The sequence below is a fragment of the Parasteatoda tepidariorum genome, chromosome 8 (assembly GCF_982258835.1).
Source record: "Parasteatoda tepidariorum strain Cologne lab strain chromosome 8, Ptep-v5.0, whole genome shotgun sequence".
NCBI classification, from domain to species: domain Eukaryota; kingdom Metazoa; phylum Arthropoda; class Arachnida; order Araneae; family Theridiidae; genus Parasteatoda; species Parasteatoda tepidariorum.
This window is the reverse complement of record NC_141762.1, coordinates 61,121,211-61,141,250: the sequence shown is the minus strand read 5'-3', so window position 1 is coordinate 61,141,250 and position 20,040 is coordinate 61,121,211. Positions and strand designations below refer to the sequence as shown.

The 20,040-nt window shown below is 28.7% G+C and overlaps 1 protein-coding gene across 1 annotated transcript in view; it reads right to left on the bottom strand.

The window, feature by feature from the left end:
• Positions 1-10,297: 10,297 nt before the first annotated feature.
• LOC107456674 (uncharacterized) overlaps positions 10,298-20,040 on the bottom strand; it is a 33,610-nt gene continuing 23,867 nt past the window's right edge. Inside the window, exons 3-5 of the mRNA XM_016074606.4 lie at positions 17,825-18,148; positions 13,281-13,301; positions 10,298-11,698 (exon numbers count right to left, since the gene is read on the bottom strand). Of these exons, the coding sequence (XP_015930092.2) occupies positions 11,604-11,698; positions 13,281-13,301; positions 17,825-18,148 (440 nt within the window). The 3' untranslated portion in view covers positions 10,298-11,603. The remainder of the gene's footprint in view (positions 11,699-13,280; positions 13,302-17,824; positions 18,149-20,040) is intronic.

Here is a 20,040-nt window from a genome sequence, read left to right as displayed (position 1 = left end):
TCCTTCATCTCAAAATAACATGGTGGGTTTTTTTTCTTAATTTATAAACGTCATTGGACAGCCGACCCAATTTTTCATAAATTTACGACTACTAATGTTCAACTCCGTAGCCTTGTAATTTTGAACCCAATCCAGAAGACAAGGAAACTCCTGGATCGAGTATTGGGAGAAATTTGCCTTCGTGGAGGTCTTTTTGATGGAGCTAACTCGCACCTGCGTTACATGGAGAGGAAGACCCCGAGAACCTCCCACGGTTAGCTTGACGGCAAGGGGACTCTAACACATGATCCGTCTACCACTGAGGATATTTCGCGTCAGGTCTGTGGTTGGTTCAAGCCGGATGCAGAATTCGTATCGACAGGGATTTGAATCCGGTCAGCCTCATTGAAAGGCGAACGCTCTATCCCCTGAGCCATCTCCTGAGCCATAGTTTCATGTGATTTTGAGATAAGTAATATTTGTCAATTCTAAAGTGCCGGGTACCAACTTCCCAGTTATATCCAGTCATCTCCCACAAATTTTAAAACCGATGTTAAACTAGAAAGAAAGTAGATGTTGATAATGACCTCTAAAAGAGAAAATTACTGAATTATTACAGTGGTATCAACCACAAACGCTATCGATATAATTATACAATACTAAATGTTCAAGTTTCAGTCCTGATTTTTTATTTTTTTTATCCTGATTATAAACTGTGATATTTCTGTAACTATATAAACTAAGACATTATGAGCTAAGAAATTTTGAGTTTCAATCATATCGAAGCCCAAACTGAAGATACCGTTTACGTGCATAATACTTATTTATTGTCAGTGGCCGTATATTTCACGAGAAACAATTTACGGATAGGCCTATACTTCTTTGATCATTACAGGCATAATTTTATTTCTACAGTGACTGGAACATTTTTTGTCTTTCACTGACCATAATCGAGCTGGAAAATTTTTAAAGTATACAAAAATTTTAAAGTGAACATTTTTTTTTAATTTTCAGGTGTCTGTATCATTATTATTATTATTATTGGTGTCCGATTAAAATTATTTGATCGACTTTCAATGGTCGTTTGATGTATCATTAAAATAAAAAGCAATGCTTGAGCAATATGAACAATGCAATAAGAAAAACAATGTTTGAGTAAACACCATTATTTCGTTAGGAAAAAAAAATTCTGAATCGAATGTCGGGAATGAAACTGACTGATACCATAAAGGAAGTCTAAGAATAGGGGAGAGTGGGGTCAATTGTAACATTTTTTACTTAACGATTTTTAACTAACAAAAGATCCAATATATTATTAGTATTAATTGACAGACGAGTAAAGTAGACTATCCTCTACTAGAAAAAAAAAATACCTGATTTTAAATGTTATTATATTAGTTATTAACAATTTTTGACAGTCGTGCACTTGTTACAATTGTCCCCACTTTCGGGGTCAATTGTAACAGTTCATAAATTCAACTAAAACATAGTTAATTATACATATCATAGCTGTGATATAATTTTTTATTGATCAAAATAGTAGTGATATTTTAGGAGTAAAAATAATAATGAGCAGAGACCTAAAGGGTTAAACTTTTAACTTTAAGGGGTTAAAAATTTTAATTTATGCTGTGAAAGGTGACAAATAAAATAATGCAGATGCAATATAATATAAATGATATAGGAAACTATTGGTGGTTCTTATAGAGTTAAGTAAAGGTTTGTAAACATAAGATTATTTATTTTCAGCTGTTACAATCGTCCCTTTACTTATTGTTACAATTGTCCCCAAGACGCCATTTCACCTTCATTTGTTAAACACAATGCTAGTTAATTAGCAAAACTAATCTTTTTTTTATTGAAATGTTAATTAAGGTGTCCACTTACATATTCGGTTACTAATTTTTATTTGTTTAAACAAAATTACTTTGTTGCAATATAATATTCTAATACCAAAAAAAGTACTTGCGTGGCGTGAAAATATCTTTTGTGACGTAACTCTTTCAAAAGTACATAAAAATGGTTGCCATCAGGGGTGTACATGTAGATTTATTAAATACACCTTGTGCGCCACCTAGGAACCAAATCTAGAACCCGACACTCGAAATTTTTGCCCTGTTACAATCGTACCCTGTTACAATTGACCCCACTCTCCCCTACTAAAAAAGTGAAAACAAAGTCATTACAACAAATACGTGTTTTTGTAATTTTCTTGAAAATTTAACTTGAAGCTGTAAAAACCTTTAGCAAAGACCGTTATTTATTCATCTTAAATGCATATAAATAAATGTTTGATAGTAAAAAATAGTATTAATTGTTATTTGCAGACAAGAGTATTAAATCAAAAGTTTCAAAATAATGTATTGCGTTTTAATTATCGGGTAACTTAATTTTATTTCCATTTAAAACTGCTCTGAATTAAAATTTAAACACTAATAACTTAAAATTTAAAGTTAATACTAATCTACAAATGTTTCTTCACGTAACAATTAATAATCTATATTAAAGAATTTTTCTTTGAAAAAAAGATTAAAATTATTACGTATCTAAAATATTGTTGAAGCAATTTAACTAAAGTTCTTTCTTTAAAACATTTTATCATTAAAACCATTTTGAGCTCATTTATATATGAGTCATCTTCATCCAATTATGAAACAAATTTAACGAGAGCAGTAAATTGCTTCCTTTTATTTAAGATTTCAAGAAAGACTAAAAATGCACATTTTTGCCTTTTAATGAGACCTCCATTGAGAAATCACGGTTCACATTGAGATGTCACATTATATAAAGATCTGAGTCAATTAGAATAAGTCAATAATTCCCATGTCTACAATTGAATGGTTTAGTTTTATACATTATTATGTATGTTATGTGTGTTAGTTTAGCTAAAATAGTTAGCACAAATGAATGGCCTGATTTTGAATATAAATACATTACATGCATAATAATCTCACATTCTATAGAGATTTAAATCAAATAGAATTAATAATAATTTCTTAATAATTTCTTCAACTGAACGACTTATTTTTATACATTATTATGTATGATATGTGTGTTAGGTTGACTAAAATAAGCGATAGTTAGCACCCATGAGTGACCTAGTTTAAAATATTAATAAAATACTAATACATAAAAATGTATATTGTTTTAAATATTATACATTACCCATTTTCGGCCAAAGGTGCGTAAACGCACCATTTTAATAAATATTTTTTTATTAACACCGTGGCTAATATTTTTGACTAAATTTTTTTTACTGCTGTTTTTAAGACTTCTTAGGACATCTATGAAATATTAGTAATTCAATTGGAGTAAATAATTTCTGTTGAAAAATTTTCAAAACATGCTAGTTTTAGAACTGCAAACGGTTATTGAAAAAGCCCATTTTTTTAAACTGTATAATTTTTCCACTTGAGATTTGTTATATGTTTTTCTAATGGGTAAAAGTTTTAAGTTCTGAAAATGAAAATAAAATAAAACAAATATCACAAAAAAGTATTAAAAATTTTTAATTCAAATTTAATGATGAGTTAACGTACCATTGGCCGAATGCATGAGAAATAGGCGAAGTTTACAAACCCACTTTTTATGCAAGGTTTCAGAGTTTTATTGAAGTTTTATTGTAGATTCAGTGTTTTAATAGTTTTATTGTTAAATTTTTTTGTTATCAGAATTTTATTGTGTTGAGGCTAACAGTGACCAACAAAATAAACCATTAAAAACAAGCGTTGTTCTGAAGTTACTTAGCGTGGTTTCAAATCCTGAGATGGGAAAATTTATTTTGATAACTTTTTCTTTTCCTACAGTTTACTCAAAATTTTGAAGGAGAAGGGTTTCTTTGCATGTGGCAAAGCTCGCGAAAATCGCATAGCTGGTTGTATATTGGATGACTCCAAAAATATGATGGGGAAAAAAACATCGTGGCTCCTACGTATTGCATTCATCAAGGATACAGAAACATGTGCAAAATGAAACGGCAATACTGTGGTATCAATTGTTACTAGTAACGGTACCATTTTGCACCTTGTAAATACAAAACGATACAGTTGCAAGGAAAGAAGAGGAGTTTTATGACCGCCGTTGAACAGTCGACCCAATTTTTGGGTTTACGACTACTAATGTTCAACGCCGTAGCCTTGTAATTTTGAACCAATCCAGAAGACAAGGAAACTCCTGGATCGGTACCCCCAGAGGTATTGATTTGTTATGGGAACATGGAGGACTTTGAGACTCGACAGATTTAACGTGCATCAGTCACCATTTACTACACGGGGAGTCTTCGACCGGCGGGGACCGAACCCACGAACTCTTGGACATGGGCCCGGCACCCCACTGACCAGGCTATCCCGGCCTAGTAGCGACAATTTAATTTTACATAGATAAACTAGCAGCGCTACATTACAGACTCAAAGGATGGATATCGACAATAACAGTACAATATAAAATATCTAGTCACGTCACAGGTATTTATTTATTTATTTATTTATTTATTTATTTATTTATTTTTTATTTATTCTTTTTTTTTTTACATTTAACATAAATGACCATCACGGGTAGCTGAAAAGCTCCGGACTCACTATCTGTCCCCGGAGACTGGGAGCAGTGGTGTGGCGTGCGTGGTGATCAGTCACATTGGCTGCTATTGTGAGCCAGTCCGTGGTTGATTGTGTGATACGTATGTTTTGTTTATGTTGTGTTGTGTGTCTTACCTATTTTTATTATGAGTAGTAGTAGTTGAGGCAGTGTTTTGGTGGATCATGATATAGATAAGTGTATTATTGTGTGTGCGTTTATAGACAGTTAGGCCATTTCTTGTTTGTGTGGATCGAGCTTGCAAGGGTTTTTTTTTTTTTAATTTTTTTTTTTTTTTTATTATTATTATTATTATTAGCCTCACGGACAACAGCTTGTGTTGACTGACTGTCTGCCAAGTGTTTGCTGGTCAGGGATGGGGCCAGAGTGTAAGAAGAGGAGTTGTAATTTCCCAACTCAGCGTTATTTCGGATTACAATAAGCATATGAGAGGTGTAGACCTACACGACAATATCATAGCTAAATACCGCATCAAGATTCAAGGTAAGAAATTGTGTGGCTATTATTTACAAACATCATTGATAGCGTAATTGTAAATTTCTGGACGCTACTAGAATTTCAATTAGCTCAAAAATATGACTTATAGTCTTTAGATCTTATATAGCTATTGCTCTATTATAATCTGAAACCAAGAACAATTTATCTGGTGAAAGAACAATACAAGTTACTCATCCTAAGAAAAGTCGCTCATCATCAGCAGCTCTACCAATAGAAGTACGAACTCAGAGAATCGGACATGCAATAAGTTAGCATAAAAAAAGCCCCAAAAAGATGTAAAGTGTGCAAATACCACACGATTTATTCATGCATCAAATGCAAAGTCTATTTGAATTATAACTTTAAAAATGTAACTGTTAAACTAAACGAATTGTTCGTTGATTTGGCCAATGGTGCGCATACGCCCCATTTTATTTCTTAAATGAAATTGTATTTTTCATGCACGAAATTTCTTTTATTGTCTTAATTAATGTAATTTAAACATATTTCAATGAAAATAATACCACATTTAATAAAATTTCTATTCATGGCCAAAAATGGGTTAAATATTATGCATTATAACGAAATAAGTATTATACATATTAAGGAAACAAAATTGCAGAGCGTCACTTATTATTTCCAGCTACTATCTGGTCTATGATTGGTTTCCGATGATTCCGACTTTTTCAAGAAAACATTTTTTATCCAATGTTGTTTTAACAAAGTGACAACGTTGTTCTCGCTGCAACAACTCTAAATATGTTTGATTATATAAACTCTAAACCACTTTTTAAGCATGAGTGAGCCTAATAAAGTAAGGACTAGTTAAAATGAACTTAAGTAAAAAGAACCAACAACAGTGAAACCAACAACTCAGTGAACTTAGTATATTTCTGCTTAAGAAATAAAGACTTGACAGGACTTGGAAAAAATAATGGAATTGGAGGAAAAGTAATTGCATTAGTTATTATTTACACATACAAACTGATATTAAAATGCATGTTTAGTAAGATATAATATCAATAAAAATTATGAAGATTTTAACTTATATGAAAGAACTCTACACTCATACATTCAGTAGAAAATGATTGCTCTAATTAAACTGGTACCCTGAATTACACGCATGTTTAGAGCTCAAAGACTCATGTTTAGAAATCTTCAGAAGCGAGAAAAATATAATTTCAATATTTTCTTTTCTTCTAAATTTTCGTATTTAACTTTTTTATATTAAAGTTTCTGAAAACACTTTTTTCAAAAATTTTAATTTCAACACAAAGTTTCTAGAACAAAACCTTTCAATATTATCAACATAAGTATCGAGTATATTTTATTATAATAAAATTTTAGCGTACAAATTATTTAAATGATTATACAAATTATAAAGCGTTAATTAAGTTTATTACATGGATACATTAATTACTAAACAGGTACTAGAAATTAGATATTATTTTTTGAGTGAGTTCTCTTTTCTTTAAGGTGAAAATCCAACTAGGTAAAAATCGGTAAATTCGATGACCAAAATTTCAATTTTTTTTTATCATATCATCCATATTTAGTTTTAGTTCATTAGCTTTCCAAAACTTTTCCAATTTTCGATCTCCGAATTCTTGGAAATGAAGTTATAGTTGTTTTTTGTCCGCTGATAGACAAAACGAAACAAAAAGCAAACTTCCGAAAACGAAGCGATTTTTTTATTGTTATGTTTTGTGTATTTTAAACTGTGTATTTAAATAAGTTCTGTCCTTAAAACAAATAAAATTCCTTTTCAAAAATTAATTTTTGAATTGTTAATCTTTTGTTTTCAGAATTTTATCCCATTACAGAGCCTTCTTGCATCTTACATGAATTTTCTGAAAAACGTTGATTTTTAGAAAATATCTCTTTACGCTAGAGGACGTTAACAAAAAATTTTATTATAGTATACTTTGGAATTTTGTATATAGATTTCGTATAATATCAGCAATGTTTTGAACTAAAAGCTGAGGTCTAATGTGATTTTGTTTCTTTTATCAAGCTTTGGGTAATAATATTTCGAAATTTTCTTCAAAAATTCACTATTAAAAAATATAAACAATATTCTATTTCACAGTTTTTCTAATTTTTTTTTAAGATTTTTGTTCAAAACACAGGTAATTACGTTTTTCAAAAAGAAAGAAAATTATTTTGAAATTTGTACACTATAATTTGTTGTAGAGATGCTAGCGTTACGTGAAAAATTTGTAGTTTTTAAATCAAAATTTGCACTTATTTTGAAAAATATTTCGGAAGTTTTTAAACCATGCATTAAATTTTTAATTTTAGTATCACTGCTTTCCAACCATTAAAACTTTAATTAGTCGAAACCTTAAATATTTAACGATACCGTAAATTCAATAAATATTGTTACAGACTTAGACTAATCTTCGATTTTAATTTTCTTGATAAAGTTGGGTTATTTTAAAATTAAGTAACTATGTTTACAAATGAAACCAATACAAATTAATATAAATAAATTATCTAAAGCAGTGAAATCAATTTCAAAGATTATTTAGACATAAAATATTAGATGAAAGATCTAAAAATAGAAATCCCTCCAAAGGATGTTTTTACTTTACCGTTTATAAAAACAAGAAGTTTCATTTTTCCCCCCAACAGCATTTCTTTTTAGAGAAAATTTACTTTTTTTTATTTTCGAAAGTACAAAGAACTTCTTTCTCAGAACATAAATCGACCCGAACATTTTTTACCTCGAGAAATTTATATGGTGTGTTTTTAATGTGGCAACAGCTAAGTATGCAAAGGAACTTTTGTTTTAATAGCTAGTCTGCAATCATTAAGAGAGAAAAAAGAAACTTCTTCGAGTAATTAAACTCTCAAAACCAAGTTTTATAGGGTAATAAAGCTTATCATAAAAACAGTATCATGAATTGTTTTACTATACAGTTTATACTCCCGTAATGTTAAAGAACTTGTACTTAAAGTTAAAATTGTATTTTATAAAATCACTTGCTTGAAATTTAAGAATATTAACCGTTCGAGGAGCTTTGTTTCATTTTACTAACAATACAATCAATTTATTAGTAATAGATTAACTGTATTGTAAAAAATATCGCTATATTTGCTTTTATTTTGATGATTTAGATCTAGATATTATTTTATTCTGTTTCTCAGCCATTGTCCTTTTCATTTTAGCTCAGCAATTTCACTTTGGTTTGGTTTGGTTCGGTTACGTTCGTTTCGGTTTATATTCATCGATTATATTCAAAACATCCAAATAATATGGTTTAAATCTTTAAAATGCTTTAAACCATAGTATTTATTGCAAGTCTTAAAACATTTCTTTTATATAGATTTTAATGTGGTTTTAGTTTTGATGATTAATTATTTCCCGTGTTTTGGTTTCGAAAACCAAGTATAGTCTCAGCTAGTATACTCTTGGAAAATTCGATCCAACGATAAACCATAATATGCGTACTTCCAAGCATAATATGGTGAAAATTTCCGACAACATCAAAGAGGCGTTAAATTTACCCATATTTATGTTTAATTTGATCTATACTGTCTCATAATTGAATTTAAGAAGTACGATAGTATGTCTCATCTTATCCAACTGTTAAAAAAAAGGTGTCTAAAAATTGAGCAAAAATTTATAAAAATATCTGCGAAACAAATAATAGTCAAATTTTAAAACACCATGTGAAACAACACATACTCATTTTTAAGTAAACTCCTTAGTCTTAAAAGTGATATGGCATAAGAAATGTGTAAAAGTATATATTCGTTAATGTAAATGTTCGTTAGATGCCGGCAATCGAATTTTAACTATACCACTTTTTTTTAAATAATCGAATTCTCAGGAACTATTCGACCGATTCCGCTTAAAGTTTTGTATTTTGCCATGTATAATTGCATACTTTAAAGTGATGTAACAAAATTTCATACCTTACAATTCAAAAGTCTTTCAACTATTATTAAATAAAATAATAAAAAATAATAAATATTTTTTGCAAGGATCTTTTGATGAAAAAATTTTATAAATGTGTACAAAAAATATTTAATTCGCTTAGTAAGTTCTCGAGATAAGACGAAATACTCAAAAACTAAAATTAACATTAAACGGTCCAAACTGTGGGTCGCTCACCTGTTTACGCTATGGGGACCATATTAGCAAATTGCGGAAACTCCTTATATTTTGAGGGACAGAAATCTGAATCAGTTGGAAAAAGTGCATGTTTATTTAGAGAAAATAAGTTTTTTTGTGTCTGTTTTCGTAACTTAAAATATCGTCTACTCTAATTAATTAGCATATTTGAGGTTTTCACCTCGAATCATTAAGATTGAGTCATAGAACGTAAAGATCCGATCATTAGATCAAGAGTTATTCAGAGAGGTCTGTCTTTTTTGGTGCACTGTACAGTCCATGGAGAGTCTTGAAACTTTATATCTGAATCCGTTGAAAAAAATCTATGTTAATTCAGAGAAAGTACGTTTTTGTGTCTGATTTCGTTACTTAAAATATCGTCTGTTCTAATTAATTAGCATATTTGAGGTTACTACCTCGAACCATTAAGATTGAGTCACAGAACGTGAAGATCCGATCATTAGATCAAAAGTTATTCAGAGTGGTATGTCTTTTTTGGTGCACTGTACAGTCCATGGAGAGTCTTGAAACTTTATATCTGAATCCGTTGAAAAAAATCTATGTTAATTCAGAGAAAGTACGTTTTTGTGTCTGATTTCGTTACTTAAAATATCGTCTGTTCTAATTAATTAGCATATTTGAGGTTACTACCTCAAACCATTAAGATTGAGTCATAGAACGTGAAGATCCGATCATTAGATCAAAAGTTATTCAGAGTGGTATGTCTTTTTTGGCGCACTGTATAGTCCATGGAGAGTCTTGAAGCTTTATAAAGTGTCCACAGCAATGACACACTAATTTTCAAGTTCAATTGTGCAATTTAGAAAATATGGTCCCAATTACCTGGTCAAGAAATCAATAATTTTAATTTCATTTCTTGCTCATCTTGTTGTATCTCAGAAACTTTAAAGCCATTATAAAGTATGTCATTATGTGTCATAGCTGTGACGTCTATATAACGCTTGAGTATATAACCTTGAGTATATAAGATCGCACAATTTGATCTGTTAAGATTATTAATTGACAATTTTCCAAAATAAAAGCTTTTATAGCATTTTTCATTAGCAAAAATATAACTATTGTTTGTTTTTTAATAAGAAAGATATTACAAAAAAGAAATTTGATTAATTTGAAAAATACATTTTATTGATCACAACAAACTTTTTAATACAATAAAATGAGTTATTTACAGTGACTGATATGTATCACTTTCAAAACTGACATTCAAGACATTGTGTATAAAAATAGACAGTAATATTTTAACTAAAGAAATGAAAGAAATATAGCCACTCAAGTTAGTTAGATAGTAAATGGAAAGAAAGTTTAAAAAACTGCAAATTTTTACTTAAAGAGGAACACGAATATATTATTTATAATAACAATAATTAGCATTATTTGATCATTTTTGTGTTGTTCTATTTCACTTAATTTGTTTCTAAATAATTTCGAAAATTGCTTTTTGCAGTTAAGAGACACAAGTCACACTTAATGAATCATTTTTGCTTATTTAGATATTTAAATTGTTATAAACAGATATTAATAATTGTTATGAACAAAAACCAATGATAACGTCTTACAATTCAGTTTATTCAATAAAGAAGCTTGCTTAAATAAATTTCACGTTATAATGTAATTAGTTTCAATGTGAACATTTGCGTGTTTATCAAATATTGTTTTTAAATTAAATGAATAATGTAAATATTTTATTAATATAAAAATAAGATAATTATGATTAACTTTAAGATTTAAGAGTTTCATAAGCAGTTTTAAGTTACTTTTCTGCCAGGAAACTTATACATGACTTATTTGAAAATGGTAGAAACCGCTAAAATATTTTAAAAAATGCATATATGAATCGGGCATGCTAATTTGTTTGTTTAAAGAGCAATAAATTAATTGTATGCACTTTTTTTAATTTTTCAACTGAGTGGAAAAATAAATGAATTACTAAAGACAAATTTTATTTCTTTATGTATAAATGCACGTAACATAACTGATAGTCATTTTGAAAATTGAGAGTTCATTTTTTCCGTTTAACTTTGTGTACTTAATTTTATTTCATCTTTATTTAAGTAGTTATTTATTCATTCATTTGCTTATTTATATATTATATCAATTTTTCAAGTTTGAAACAGACCTTTTTCTGTTAAATTTAATATAATATTTTTTTTGCTTGCTCTCATATTGATATAGAAGTTGTGTTACTAATTTCTGTTGAACGAAAAAAAAAACTTAGAGGCAGTAAACAAATGCTTAATGAAAATTATTCATTCCCTTTTTCTGTTGCATTATTTTAAAAATAATAGTTAAATTAAGCTGTTTCTATTTCCAATATTTAAAAATTAAAGCACTCCAAATATAAGAAGACAGCTCAAAATTTATAAATGCATAATGAATTTCTTCTTTTTTTCTCAGTTGTCTCCATTTAACGTTTTTAAAATAAAATAAAAAGTACTGATACAATTAACAAACTCAAAAAGTCTGGGATCAAAACATGAGGTGACACTGATGACAATTCATACGGCGCACCTAGAAAGAGACAATGATTTTGAGCATAATTCGCAACATCTAAATCATTATGAAAATTTATAAAGCTATGAGTAAAAAAATGGTTATCATAATTTATTTTAATACACACGTAATAAACTAAATAAAAATATTACATGGCTGCCAATAAGCATCCACATAAACTATTTTAAGAAATTACATTTGCAAGCATATTAATTTAATTCATGGTAAATTTTCGGACATTTTCCAACATTAAAAATAAAATGTTTTGGTTTTTTTTAAACAATGGCATAGTGCCAAACATTTCTATTGAAGAAATAATGATTAGTAATAATTATAAAAAAAATAATCTAAGAATGAATTAAAGCAGAGTTAAGCAATGGATTTAAGAAAATGAGGTTTCCATCCAGGTATAGAATTTTTCTGCAAAATTTGGCCCTTTACCATATTTTTTTTTAAAAATATAAATGCTTTATCAAATACAAAGTGGCTGTTTTAGAGTTGCCGGTAATCTCATCAAATCATAATCTGATTATAATCCGTAGACAATCTGCAACTTAAAATTGGCGGAAGTTGTTTACAAAACGAAAAAAAAACTCATTTGTTAATTCAAATTTGTTAATTCATTAATTGATTCAAATATGTCACAGGGATACAGAAATGTTTGAAAACTGTCTTAGACTTATAAAATCTATACAAAACATATGTAACTGGTTCTAAAATAGAAAAAAAAGCATATTTCATATTTATCAGGAGCAAAATGTGTTAATATTTTCAATAAGCTGTTATTTCTCAAAACTGAAATCTGAAGTACCATTTTACTAAATTCAAATTTATTTCCGACCCTAAAATACTCACCCTTAACCTAATGACCCTAGCATGAAAATTAGTTCAATATTATTAGCAAAGTTTTCCAACATGTGATTAAAATTATGCGCAAGAAATCATGTTAAAATTTTATAGTAATTGAATTTATACTAGTGACATTTTTTATTCAACAATTCGAAACCAAGTAACCAGAGTATTCCGAACTTAATATTTTCTTTTCTACTAAATTTTCTTCATTTCCTTAAATCTTATTTTAAGAATTTGAGTTTTTTTTAATCATCAACTTTCAGTAATCATATTTTCGCAGATTTGCAAAAGTTTTTTATTAGGAAACTTTAGTGTCGGTAGTTGAGTAAGTTTTGGAATTAATTTTTTTTGTTCTACTCTCCGTAATTTTTCGGATTATATTTTTAAAAAAATATATGGTAAAATATGATTTGCAGAATCAGTGTTAATCTGTAATACGCACTACTACAATGCACAGTTAGCTAAGAGGAAATGGATAATTTTTTTCGTACATTTTCCAGTTTTTTGGAGGATTTCGCCATTAGGTAACATAAATACATGATCCATGGTTAAAATAGTGCATTTTTTTCCTACCAACCAGTACCTGATCTTTTACAGTGTAGACTATTTTCAGTATTCAAATTTTCAATTCTAAAATTTTAAGAAGTGCTATGAGCCATTTAAATAGAAATGATATTATTACTCAAGTAATTTACAAAAAAGGGGAAAAATCTTAATAATTATTTATATATTGAAAAATATTACTTACCTATCCGTAGCCCTTGAATTCCTAAAAAAGAAAAAAATATATTAAAAGTGGCTGTTGAAAAAACTCATTTCTTCTTACTTAGAATTAGAACATATATTGTACTATGTTAAAAATATATAATATCGCAAACAAGCATAACTTGAAAAAAAAACATTAAAATAATAAAGTTTTTTCTTTTCTGAGGGCTGCTGGACGAAAGCCTCTTGAAAAAAGAAACATAAAGAAAATAAAAAAAATTATTAAAATCTTTCTTTTGAGACGAAATTGACTTATTATTAATGAATGTAAAATAGATATGCATAGTAAAGTTGTGGTAAATTATAAAACCCACTATTCTTAATATGAATAGACGTAATTATCTATAGACAGAATAAGGAAATAAAAAGCATAAAAAGGATTACTACCTTCGGCGAAAACACGAATTACCTTTTATCTAACCATGGGATTTTCTTTCCCTAATTACAAACTTTATGGACATGTACCCATTATGTAGGATCAAATGAGACCAAAATAAAACATTCACTTCTATTTGTTTCTACTTCAACTAGGATTAAATAAAATAAAAAAAAGAAATGATTGCAAATAATGTCTTTCATATGTTTAACTGTTTTTAGATAAAAATTGAAAAATAAATTTAAAAAATAAATAAACACCATTTTTAACTTCAAGGAATAGGCAATATTGCTTTTTCAAGAGATGGATTGCTTTCCAACTTTTACAGTATTTTTAAATAGATAATTTCTTAATAGATAATTGGATAAATCATTTGAAATAGATAATTTTCACTGCAAATTGATTTTTATATTTTTTTACGAAACCAATGAACTCAAATTTATATTTTATACATACTTAGTAAATTAAATAATGTTAAATAGAACGAAGTATGCAAAAAGTTTTAAAGTCCATGAAAACGAAATATTGGGGTGTCAACGCTATGCTTCATACACCCTTTCAGCCTGTCATGAGATTGATAAATTAGCCCTTTTGACGCAGCTGCGAGGAACTAAGTTGCTTCATAAGATGTTCATAACATACACATTACTATAATATCATTAGGCAGTCGCTCTTTTGTTATACTTTTGATGGTGAAAAATAAGAATATGGTTTCTGAATTCTTATCACACGACTCAGCTTCCAGCTGTCGAAGAACTTATCTTTTTCATAGGTTTGTGGGACCTAGCTGGAGTGAAGAAAATTCTAATTGTTTAACCATATTATGTGAAAACAGCCAATAAGCGATTTTTCTCTCAGTTAACAGTTCGAATACGATTTTTTTTATTATTATTCGACTGCTTTGATTAAATGTTGTAAAAATACATTCAAATGAATTTCTATATAAGAATTTCTTCCGAGAAATATTTAACAAAGTAGCTATTTTTTTAAGTTTACTTGAGTTAACTTATATAACTTGAAATTCATGAAATTGAACTAATTTATTGCATGCAACGCAAATTAGGGTTAGTTCCATCAAAATTTAATTAAGGAAGACAAATTTCTCCCAATATTTAATTCAGGAGTTTTCTTGACTTCTGGATTGGGTTCAAAATTATAAGGCTGTGGAATGGAATATTAGTAGTCGTAAACTTAAAACTGGGATTCGGAGGGCTGTTCGACGACGGTTATGAATTAAAATAATTGTATACTTTTGATATGTAGAGAGAACTACTGAAGCAAATCCAAAATTAATTCACTACCGGAAAATAATTGCGAATTATTGTGATAAATTGTAACGAATCATCCACTTAGACCAAATTATTTCATTATAATCAATAATGCCCAGTTATTGTTAAAAATAATCAAACAATAACATATGTCTTTTACCTTTGAAACAGGTGGCATTTCAAGAAATTGCTGCACAATGTGCACATACGTAACTATTTTTCCGTCATAAAAATATCATGTTCAATTTCTCTACAGAAAAGCATTTTCCCTACTATTCCCTACAGAAAGTTTCTAAACAGTTTTGGTCAGTATAATCGGAAAGATTTGTTTTACTTTAAGATATCGCAGGACCAGAAAGCATGTAAAAGACTGGAGTAGAAAATACCAGGTAAATGGGTAAATTCGTAAAGGCCCAACCCCTGAAGATATATCTATTATGAACAAAATGTTTTTCTTTTGTTTTTTATTTTTTACGTGTACTGAAATTCGATAATTCTATTCTCAAAAAATCCTGTTCTAATCGTGTCCCGTTGCTGCATTTTATTTGCCGATTTGTTCAGATATGGTTGGATAAAGACTCATTTTCATAATAAATTTCATTTTTCTTTTGTTAATATTATAATAAAAAACACTATTTCACTTTTAAATTAAGAAAAAAATATTGGTATTTATTAATTGAGTAAAAGTAAAAGAGCAAAAAAAGTAATAAATTATATTAACTTTATTTTTTAAACGATAAAAGGATACATCAACTATAGCACTTGTTGATACAATCTACTGAATCCCACGTAAACTATAAATTTACATAATTTAGAGTTTACGTTACAAACAATGCATATATTTTTTTATAAATAAATACTTTAGTTTTTACAAAAAAAAAAGAAAAAAAAAGCAGTTTTATCTGTACTGCTGTTCACCATACCTTTTCCTATACAACCTTTATTTCTCATTATACATTTGATAATTTCGTCTCTAATTTTAGTTTTACTTCCAGTTTCAATTTAAACTTTAGGATAATTCTTATTGGATCTTCTCGGCAAGCTATATACTGATTTACTTTTTGAATATTTTCTTGTTGTATCTCTGAACACTATTCAGAAATTTTGGGAAATAAACATAAAAATTTCCAATTTTAAATCTCCAAAATCTCCAATTTCTTTTCTTCAAATTATTCAAATTTTATCTTCATCTAAAGACTTCGATAAAAGAAATAGAGATGGAAGTAATATGAATTTGTTAATAATTATACAAAAAAAGATTTTTTGTTTTGCCTTTTTTATTACTTTGACAGTCAGTTAACTCATCAATATTACTTTAGCGGCTTTTTTTTTCATTGAAATTTCACAATTCTGTAACAAAAATCATTTAGGTGGGTAATAGACACGTCTCTACTCTCTTACTATTAATGAATAAAAATATAAGTTCAAAAAATCAAAAATAAATACCTATTTATTTTTGTTTTTTATTTATTTTTTTTCTACTCGTACTTAAATCAAATTTTTCTCCACTTTCTTCTACTTGCACATTTTCAAAAGGCTAATCTCATATTTGTTCACGCAATCTTTTCTAAATAGTTTATTTAATAAGAATTCCTTGCGTGAAATGTGGAAAAAATATAAATACAAATATGTGAATATCTTAATAACACTCCATATTGATTTCAGTTCTTTTATAAATATTTTTCCTTCATTTGGTATCTAAGCAACAGTAATCTAATAAGATTAATACTCTACTAATTAGATTTTGAGAAAGACATAAAAAATATTAACTAAATAATAGCCATAATAAGAGAAGTGATTCAGACGTTTTGTTCAGCACGTAAAGCACAAAATTAATTAATTTTTTTTTTTAAATATGTACTTATGCTTAAAATAATATCAATGGTTTCTGAATAATTTGTCCCAAGCTATTCGAAACTAAAAAGACTGAACAATGATATATGCCTAGAATGTCTGAATTGGCCAGTCAGGCTCTTTCCAGATTGTTTGAATATAGATTAATAAAGCATCTAAAATCTTAAAATTTACTTATAATTATTAATACAAAATATATAAGAGGCTCGGTCATCAGAATTCTGAGGAATTGTATTCAATTTGACTAAAGAAAATATTTGATTAAACAGAACACTGACTTCCAAATAATACATATTCATTAGTTTCTTTGATTATTTAGTTTCTCTTTCTCTATATATATATTATGGGGACTGGAAAGTAATGTCGTTTCGGCGCACTAAATATTCGTTAGTCTTAAAAACCAGTTCATTTTTTTCGATCCATTTCGATTCATTTTCTATCCGGCATTGAATGGTTGTCGCTACCTAGGGAGAATACATTATTAATTAAAAATAAAATCTTGATAACAAATATCAAATGCACAGAAACAAAATTACTTTCCGATCCCCCCGATATAATAATTGACATGCTGAAATGCTCTTGTTATTTTAATGAAACTGGGATACTTCATAATTACTAAACTGTACCTTATACGCAAATCAACCAAGGGTTATGGGGTATTACCAAAATATCTTTACGTCAACTCTGACACCTCTCGTCATTCTAGATGTAATGTTCTATAAATACATTCCTATAAGGCTAACACATTGAAATTTGATCAGGTTATGAAAAGTCAAAACATTCAATACTTTCAGTAAGTTATTTTTTTAAACCATTGAGCAATTAAAAGTGATAGGGACCAAAATGGCTCCGGCCGTCCATCTAGTTAATCATTCTGTTATATATTCGAAAATTAAATACATTTTACTTTTTACCAAAAAATACGATGTGTCATTCTGAATAATTGATGACAGTGCTCAATACATTTAAAAAAAAATTGTGATGCAACTACATAAATAGGTTTCGAATAAGGCAAAAGTAACATCTTACCAGGGTAGTAGGCAATCCTTTTTGACTGTGCATAGTTTGTTCCAGGAAGTTCTAATTTACATTCAAATACTGTGGCACTCTTCGAAGATATCTCGGTAGCTTTAAACGTCCTTTGTAAAAGAACATTGTAGGAACCAGGTTGTTCCTGTGGTTCCTTTAAAGTCAGATATTCCACATCGGGCACAATTTTGGGCGCACTTCCACTAGATGAACTAATATAGAGTTTCAGCAAAGGAAACGGAAACACCCCGAAGACTTCGCAGGAAACGTTGACAGTGTCGGATAGAGATTCCGAATATTTGAGCTCAAACTCGTGTGCCGGCACTGAAATGATAAATCATTGTGTTCCTTAGTTAAATTTCTTTTCAAATCATTTGTATGCATTCTTAAAATCATTTGAAAAATTCAACCTTATAATTAGATACAGTTTACATAGAGAATTACGAATGAGTTTTGAGTTTTAGTTTAGAGATGACAGTGTTTGTGTTTTGCTCATTTAAATATGTATGAAATTAATATTGATAATAAAATTTCCAGTGTGTCATCATACTATTTAATATACCATAATTTAACTAGAAATTTCCACTCACCAAAAGAAAGATATATATATATATATATATATATATATATATATATATATATATATATATATATATATATTGATGTTTCTATTGCTATATGCCAATGCCATGAGTCTGCTTGGAAAATCAAGCGAATTTTAAAACAGAGGTTGCGTTTCTTGTTTTTTAGGTCAGCTACACACACACGTCACAGCCCGTTTTAAAGGGCGGGCCCATTCATGCATCCATTCATTCATCCGCATATCGTAATTTTGACCTGAATCAAAGAACTATCAATCTTCAATTTAGTACCCGCAGATGTGTTGATTTGTCACGGAAACTTGGATGACTTTTTGATCTCAACAGATTTAACGTGCATCAGTCATCATCTAATACACGGGATATATATATAGTAACATTTTGCGTGTGATATTCAGAATTTACCACAATTTTCTCATTGCTTCATTTTATTTCATTTTAACCTCAATTTTACTTTATTAGTTCTTGTTAATTTTTTGATGTCAACATTTTTGCTTTATCAATATTAGAAACAAGTGCTTTGGCACACTTTTTAAAGTACGCAATCGTCGACGTCATTACCATACCTATCCTGAAATTATTTACGTAGATTTTGCCTTTAATAACCTAACATAGAATACAAAAAATATATAATTCATAAAAATATGCGATAAAACTAATTTTTGATCGATCAGAGTTGTAAGTTGGCCAATCACTCATATTATAAAATATTTAATAAGTCCTAAGGAAAATTCCTTTTTTCAGATGTAGTGTGCAAGTTAGTGTTCCTGAGGAGTTTTAATATAGACAGTTAAGTCTTTGAACATGCACCAATCGTCTGGCGGATCGGTTCAGAGTTTCGGGGCACAGCACATACATACATATCAACATTGTGATTTCTTATATAGATAAACTACTTAATTGATGAAAATGTTCTTTATCGTGATTGTCCTATGAGGACAATAAAATGCACTTATGTTTTTCCCACGCAAAATAGAAGACTTTTTAAAAATCAAAAGTACAGCATTAATTTTTTTTAACTATTTTTACTTCCACAGAGCTTTTTTTTAAATTTAAATTCAGTTTTCAGTTTTATTAAACTTTAAGTTGCAGAAGTACTTTTTTTCCAAAACCCACCCTATTGACACTGGTCATTGAGATATCAGCAGGACAGATATGTTGACCACTCTTTCAGGGGTACCATATTGGGCACATCAACAATGTTCTTACAGTAATGAAATGTAGTGCGGAGAAGGAAAGAACATCCATGCCTTGATAGGAATTCGAACCCAGGACCTTACTGATGTGAGGTCAGTTTCCTGGGAAGTACACGGCCCGGTAAACTTGCTAAAGTATAATATTATCTACTTTATGTTCAGTTTTAAGCTTAAAATCACAGGTAAATAAAACATTTTTGCAACTGTTTATTTCAATCTAAAAGCATTATTTTTCGTTAGATTGTTGAGTAGAAATATAACTTTCCTTAGTAAACATTTAAAGTTTTTTGATAAATTACTTTACGAAAATAAAAATACTTGAACGTTTACTTTATAGACTGAGAGCTTATGTTTCAAAATGCCAGTTATTTTTATATGTATTGTGATATGTATAGATAATATATTTCTGTAAACATAACGA